This window comes from Colobus angolensis, unplaced genomic scaffold (genome assembly GCF_000951035.1).
Source record: "Colobus angolensis palliatus isolate OR3802 unplaced genomic scaffold, Cang.pa_1.0 Scaffold329, whole genome shotgun sequence".
Classification (NCBI taxonomy): domain Eukaryota; kingdom Metazoa; phylum Chordata; class Mammalia; order Primates; family Cercopithecidae; genus Colobus; species Colobus angolensis.
The window spans coordinates 821,452-829,419 of record NW_012116588.1 but is presented as its reverse complement, the minus strand read 5'-3'; the positions used below and the strand labels follow the sequence as shown (position 1 = coordinate 829,419).

The following is a 7,968-nucleotide window of genomic DNA, read 5'->3' as shown; positions in this document are numbered from 1 at the left end:
AAAAAAAAAAAAAGGAAAGGGGAAAGGAAGGAAAGGGTAGAAGTATTGGAAACGAACAGACAAAACTATCATTATTTGCATATTAGATGATAAATGTTAGCTAAAGAAGCCTAAGAGAATCAACTAAGATTTTACTGGAAGTAATGAGAATTCAATAGGAAAGATCCCATTTACAATGGCAATACAAATGTATGAAGTATTTAGAAACAAAAATACAAAGATCTTTTATCTATCAAAAGATGTGTAAGATCTATATATGGAAACACTAAAGCTCTTCTGAAAGACATTAACAAGAAATGAATACAAGACGTGAGATAGCACGTTCCTAGAATGTCGTACAGATGTCAATTCTCAAATTAATCTACAAATTTAATGTAATCCTGTTCAAATCCCAAGATAGTTTTTGGTGGCAGCCGTTTGTGAGACAGGGTCTCGCTGTTGTCCAGGCTAGAGTGCAGTGGTATGATCACAGCTCACTGCATCCTCAACCTCCCAGGCTCAAGCAATCCTCCCACTTCAGCCTCTGAAGTCTCTCATATGGTGTCCAAGAAATGGTAACAAATCTCACAAAGGGACTAGGCTCAGGAGGGCTGGAATATTCAGGGAAGGTGTCAAGAAGAAAGATGAACCTGAGTTGGCTTTTGAGAGATTCACAGGATTCCCACAGGCAGAGTGAAATAAGGGCATTTTAGATGGACAAACACACAAAAGCAGAAATGCGGATGGTGTGACTGGGGTATGCTGAGGGGCTGATCTGGCTGGAATGGAGGGCTGCCACAATAATGGAAATGGTAAATGAGGCAAGTAAGGTTGGATTGGTAGCATAGCATCAAGGTTGCCAGTTTATTAAATCACTCTTCCAATATGCTAGCAGTGGCCTCTTGGGGATCATGTAATCGAACAAAAGGCAACAGAGGCAAGCTCCAGGAATGGGCACTGTGAACAGGACTCGCCCCAGAGTAGCCAGATGTAGGCTTTAGACATGTTGATGCAGGTTGAGCATCTCTGATCCAAGGGGGAACGTCTCACATGGTGTCCAAGAAATGGTGACACATCTCACTGAGGGCCTAGGCTCAGGAGGGCTGGAGTATGAGATGCTCCCCCTGCCCTGTGAACTTAAAAATGTGGCCATAAACTTTTTTAAAAGATGGCTACCCTGTAGTGCTTTAACTGGACCTATTTAGACAACGCCTTATACACTGGAAAAGGATGACACTGTGTGAATCTAATAAGTCTACAAGACAATACTTCTCTCTTTTGGCTGTCTCCTTCCTCTCCAGGGTGATAACTCCGTGAGGGTGGAGATTATACGTCTCTCATCATTTCAGCAACAAGGAAATAAATTAGTGGCAGAGTAAGGGGTGACTTGGTGAGTACGTCCAATTGTTGACATCGTTTTGGGTGGGAGAAATTTTGCTATTATATCAACGTCTTAAAATAGTCTAGTGGGATTAACTTGGTTTCAATTCACACAGACCTCCTGGAAGTGAGGATCCTTTAAAATTCTGGAATATACACTGCAGTAAAAGAACAAAGCGGACCTCAGCCTTAACCGACTGAAGAAGAATGTCAAGTAGCAGCAGGTGGGAAAGCGGCTTCGGTTTTGAGTTTGTGGGCTCTGAATCCACACAAAGACAAGACTGCATTCTGAAAACCTGAATTAATTGTTGTCCTTACCTTAATGAGGCATAAAATTATAATGAAAGTCGTTAGTATTGCGGTCACAAATAATGCCAAGATGAGTTTGGTATTATATTCAGACCATGGAGCTTCTTTTGTGAGCTAAAAAAAAAAAAAAAAAAGAAAGAGCAATTAAAAAAAAAAATGAGAACTAACTATTCAAAACCCCAGTGTTCCAGGTGAGTAGCTTACTGGTTCTTTTTTTATTTTTTTGAGACAGAGTCTCACTCTGTCACCTAGTCTGGAGTACAGTGATGCGAACACAGTTCACTAGACTCGACTTCCCTGGGCTCAGGTGATCCTCCCACCTCAGCCTCCCAAGTAGCTGGGACTACAGGCATGTGTCATTACCCCAGGTAATTTTTTTATTTTTGTGGAGACAGGGTTTCACTATGTTGGCCAACCTGGTCTCAAACTCCTGACCTCAAGTGATCCACCCACCTCGGCCTCCCAAAGTGCTGGGATTACAGGCGTGAGCCACCCCACCTCACCTACAGTTCATCTTGTGTACTAATCTATTTCACTCTCTAAATGAGCAAAGTGGGAGATCACAGTCATGGCCAAAGTTACATGGCCAAGACAGGCTGTGGCCTGGGCACCCCAGGTTCTCCTGTGTGGGCACTTTCCCGGCATACGCTAAATGATGGGAAATCTGGGTCTCATGTTTCTGTGTGGTCCTCACCTCACTCAACCTCTGCTCTTGCTGTTCACTCTGGGCTTCCGTGCTCTCATCGATATAGTTCTCAGTTTTCCACTGTTCCGTATCCCATTCTGCCTTGGACGCCTTTACATCCTGCTGATCACTGAGAAGCTTCATGAGGAGGCCTGTCCTGGAGATGAGCTTGGCACAGGTCACTTGCACACGGGTGTCAGAGCAGTCCATCTTCAAGGTCCGGATAACATGAGAAATGAGCCTTCTCACATTATTGTTGGGGATGAGGGACCGTAGCTGCTCAGTTAGCTGAATTTCAAACTGATCACCCGCAGACGAGAGCAATGGGTAATCAAAGCTTTTGGGTTCAGAGGACAGGTCAGTGCCCACGTTGTTGTATTCCCATTGTGTTGGATTGGTTTGTTTAACAGTTGGCCCTAAGTTGAACGCAGTCCCAGGGGAATCTGCCTCAGGAGGAGGATTGTAGTTTGTCTTTTCAGAGATGGTGCCTTCTGGCATAATAGTGTTTTCCATAAAAATGTTTTCTTGAAAGGCATTTCTTGCAGTTGTGTCTTTTACATTCGTGTTTTCTGTAAAACGTTCTGAAGGAGCAAATCCTTCCAGAAAAGGATTTTCCTGAGGACTCCAGTCTCCTAATGATGAAAAAGCCCCTTGTGAAGGGGAATTTATGAGGCTCTTCGCTGCAGAGAACGGCGGCCTGTTTGCGACCATCAGTCTATCTAGATAACTTTTCTTTCTGAACTTTCGACTCTTTTTGGCCTTGGGTGTTCTGTGGGCCAGGCGGGAGCGAGTTTTATGATAGCGGTAGTTTTTTCTGGAATGTACGATTGGTTTGGCAGCCTTCATATTTTTAACTCTAGCCTTTGCGTTTTCTAAAATGAAAATGGCGTGGGTTAAGTCTTTTGATCTGTCTCTGACCTGAGGTAGGGCTTTTGCAGGGGTGGAGACAGAAGGCTCGCCCATGGAGAAGGGTTTCAGCGCGGAGGAGACTGCTGCGTTAAGCTGTTGGGTGAACGAAGGCTTGGTGTAGATGGTGTTTCCCACTAACTTCTCACGCCCCTGCTCTATGTGAGGCTGTTCCAGCTCCCCTGGGACTGGGCTCCTGAGCCTTTTTTCTTGGGCAGCATTCTCCACAAATGCCTGCGCACCCTCTTCCCTCCTGGTACTCTGCTTTCCCACCTCTTTGAAGTGCCTTTTCTGGATGCTCCTTGGGCCCATGAGGACTCTGTTCACTCTCTGCAGGTTGTTGCCTATACTTTGAATCTTTGCCAGGCTGTTTTCCTGTGGTTGGACAGTTTCTAATTTCTTTTCAAATATTTGGCGTTTAAATTTGTTACCTAGAGAGCTGGTCTGCATAAGCATGGCAGTTTTTTCTTCCCTTTTAACTTCATCGATTTTTTCCTGTATTTCTGCATCTAACGTATTTTCCAGCAAGTACAGCTTTCTCAATTTACTTTCATAAATTTCGTAAGTTGGGTTGTTGGATGCAGGTTGAAGAGAGGGGCTCTTTATATTGTTTTTCAAAATACTCAGGGGCCTGTCTCCATCTTGTACATTTGAAGAAAGCTGTTTAATGAACGGTAACAACGATTTCACATCTAGATTTGCCACTGAGAAATAAGGCAAGATGTAACTTAGTGCACTGATAACTTCATTCTCATCATTGGTGTCTAGCTGCTCACTCCCAAAGCCTGACAAGTTGATGCCACTGCTGTCTGAGGGCGCCTCCGGCTCAATAATCAGCTCAGTGCTCGTGTGCTCCTTCCGGGCCTGTAACACCTTCATGAACACTCCTTCTGGATTCCCTATGGATGCTTCTTCAGCTGTGAAAAAAGAAGAGACTGCTTTGATCATGAAAGATGACGGGACGGCATGCATCAGTCCACAGCTGTACGTCCCAGTCACACAGAGTAGTAATCAGCAAACATTCGAGTGCCATTCAGAGAGGAGAAACATACACCCAATCCTAAACCTATGAAATGGCAACAACAAAAGGAGAAAAAGACATCTTTTGAAAACATGGCCACCTACTTGGAACACTGCATAATGTGACACAGAGTAACTGTGCCTAGGATTATTCCATTGATCCCCAGGGGCCAGTTGCCCAATGCTCAGTCAAAGCCCAAGGTGGAAGACAAGTGCTTCCCTGATGAGCTGGCCTCTCTGCAGACTGCTCCATACCCTGTGCTGTCCTGCCTCACATGCAGAGAGAGCACAAGGCTCCCTCTCTCCTTGTGCTCAGTGTGCCCGTGTTCTTGCTACCATCACAGCTGAATGCAATGGAAGGAGGTCCTCTGAGAGGAGCAGGGTGGAGATGCTAACGTGAAGAGCCCCCCCATTGCTGATAGATCCTCGTCTGGCACGTGCTCCACTCACCCACCCCATTCTCTGCTCCCACATACTGTAGCCCCATCACAGAAAATGTGACATGCGAAAAAACACTGTCTCCACCCTAGTTCTTAAATTTGGGCAGGGATTTGGGGTCTAGGTTGAGTTTTTTCATTTGCCAGATTATATGCCTACGTTGTTGAATGTACAATGAATCTATGGTACGACAGCAGTTTCTGGATAGACATTACTTGAGATCCTATAATGCAGAAGGGAAAAAGCAACTTTTATCAGTTGCCTACTTTGATTTCATTTTATCTCTAATATTCTGGATTGGGAACCATCCAAAGCTTCTGTTTGCATGAAGGTCAAGTGTGCCAGTGTGCTGGCTTTCTTTTCCAGAATTAAAAGTATTTTGGGTGGTGCTGAGGGTCAGAGGAAGTAGTAAATATTGTGAGAAAGGAGAAACATGGGCTTGGAGACAACCCAGAATTGAAGACAGAAGACCTGGCACAAGGTACAGCACTTAGCACCTCTGATCTTGTTTTTCCTCATCTGTAAAAGGAGATTACCAATGCTTTTCTGCCCACCTCTTCAGGAGAAGGGAATAATTGGTTAAAAAAAAAATGTTTTAAAAATAAGCACCACTGACTTTGTGTAGCCAAGCACTATTAATTATCCACCCCATATCACTGGTAGATGCCTGTATTCAAGCTATCTGGACATGAAAGCAGTCACATTTTGGAAGTCATGAAGTTGGTGCTAATAAACCTAATCTACAGAAAAACTCCTGAAAGCACTTGAGCATTTGTTCTGTGAAGAGAAAGGTTTGAATTCAGAGCAAGGTCAGCGTTGGATGGTCTAAGCATGGAAAAAGCCCTCCATTCCATTAAAAGAGCCAGGCAGCAATATGGAACCAGAAGCTCTCAGGCTTCAAATAAAACAGCATCACTTGTACTCTAAAACTATAAAACCAAAAAACCAAAACTGGATCTACATCTGTCCTGCAAGGCCGAGAGTACTCGAGACCTCATGGATATAAAACCAGCTTAGAAACTACATTGCACTGTATGAAGAAATTATCGCTGGGGGCAAAGCACCAAGCACACAGCACAGTACACAGTGTGTGGATGTTAATGTTGCTCCCTAGCTGTCCCATTCCTTTGTTTTGGTCCTTTGTGCATATGGAAGAGTTCTGTTATTAAATTTTGTAATAATAACTGAGAACCTGACTCTCAGCAAGGGAATAGTTCAGAAATTGAGGGAGTTTAACTCTGAATGAGTAAATAAAAATAAAGCAATAATATCAGTAGCTTAAAATTTTATCATTATAAATAAAAAGTTTAAAAACAAATACTTAAGATAATGTAATAATTGATCACCAGGCAATTTGGACTCACGACAATGTATGGTGCTTGTCAGACATGCACTGTTGCAATGCAGCTTGACTGTCTTGCAGACAGCCTCAATGCTGTTTTTAAATTGGCAGAGGCAGCAGGCCATATGGCTAGGTAAGATCCTATAAATGAAAACAAAGAACAATAAATTAGTGGTAAAGAGGTTACTTGAGTAGGTAAAGGAGGCAGGCCAGTGCTTTCACAGGGGTGGGTCAAAAGGTGTTATTGAAGCTTATGGATGGACAGTCAGGTAGGAACCAGAAGGCCAACAGGAAGGAGGGCAAAGGTGCCCAACCAAAGGGTAAGCATGGCAGTGAGTATGGTATGCCTAGAATAAAGGTGGTTGGGATTAGAATTGGGTGACACTGATCAGTAGTTTAATTCAGAAGTACCTCTTCCCAACTCAAAAGTCTCACTTTTGGCTGAAACTACACAGGAAGAAGGTAGACTTCTAAGAAGAGTCTGAGTAAGTCCCCAACTTCTGGAGTCCCTGTCTCAATTCCTCTTGGGAGTGGGAAATATTATAAATTACTCTGGGCGTTAAAAATAGTTTAACCTGGATTGTGGGGTTAAAAAATAACAGATTGCATTAGTTAAATCTGGACAATTCCATCATTCAAAAGAATAACAACAATAAGTTACAACATAGTTAATGTAAAGAAGAATCCATGAAGAGTGATATTCAGAAAGAAAGAGGGGGAGTTTTTCTTCAACAAAATAGTGCCAGCTAGTAAATGTAGAATGAATGACAGAATTTTACAAAGTGTCACTTTGCAACCACCACTGTAATAAAAATTCGTTCGGACAAGGATTATCATTGATGCACATTTGGGTGAAAAGACATTTGAGAACAGGATCTTCATTGAACTCAAAGTACCAACCCACAGATTATTTATTACCAAGGGGAAAATTAGTATTTTTTTTTATGAGACAAGGTCTCACTCTGTTGCCCAGCTGAAATACAGTGGCAAAATTATAGCTCATTGAAACCTCACCCCCGCTGGGTTCAAGTGATCCTCCAAATTCAGCCCCCTGAGTAGCTGGGAGTATAGGCTTACACCAGCATGACCAGCTAATTTTTTTTTTTTCATTTTTTTGTATTTTTGTATTTTTAGTAGTGACAGGGTTTCACCATGTTGCTCAGGCTGGTGTAGAACTCCTGGACTCAAGCAATCCTCCCATCTCGGCCTTCCGAACTGCTGGGATTACAAGTGTGAGCCACTGCACCCAGCAAAATAATTACAATGGAGAGATCTGGAAGATCACCTTAATCAAGTGATCAAACGTAGTATTACAGGCCACCTGCGGTTACGAGGCAGGAAGGATACATCACCTATGCAGTATTTTTCCAAAAAACCTGAACTTGAATCTCATCATGAGGAAACCGACAAATATACATTGTGGGACAATCTACAAGACAACTATCTTTGACTCTTAAAAAATGCCAATGTCATGAAAGATGAAAGAAAGTAGAGGAATGTTTTAGATTAAAGTAAACGAAGACATGACACGCAGTGCCTGATCTCCAATTGGATTCTATACTATTCTTTCATCTTTCTGGCATGTTTGAATTTTTATTCAAAATGTAAATTTGGGAAGAAGAGATAACCAAGACAATTAATTGATTTATTGTTATGGCTTATTGGGGCCAGTTTCAGAGAGATAAAAACAATCCCTGTAACTGGAATAAAAGGTTAATCTTAGGGAGTATAGCACGGACATTAAGAATACAGATTCCACAGTCAGAGTAGGCTTAAATCCCAGCTCTGCTAATAATGTGAATTTGGGCAAATTGCTTAATCTCTGTTTCTCAGCCTTGTCATTATAACAGTACCTACCTCTAATGAATTTTGAGGAATAAATAAATCAATACCTGAAAAATGCCTGGCA

At 42.5% G+C, this 7,968-nt stretch overlaps 1 protein-coding gene across 1 annotated transcript in view; it reads right to left on the bottom strand.

Annotated features, from left to right (window-relative positions):
- LOC105518773 (leucine-rich repeat-containing protein 37A2-like) overlaps window positions 1-7,968 on the bottom strand; it is a 41,231-nt gene that overhangs the window by 3,574 nt on the left and 29,689 nt on the right. Inside the window, exons 9-12 of the mRNA XM_011951894.1 lie at window positions 6,082-6,200; window positions 3,908-4,176; window positions 2,363-3,634; window positions 1,678-1,782 (exon numbers count right to left, since the gene is read on the bottom strand). Of these exons, the coding sequence (XP_011807284.1) occupies window positions 1,678-1,782; window positions 2,363-3,634; window positions 3,908-4,176; window positions 6,082-6,200 (1,765 nt within the window). The remainder of the gene's footprint in view (window positions 1-1,677; window positions 1,783-2,362; window positions 3,635-3,907; window positions 4,177-6,081; window positions 6,201-7,968) is intronic.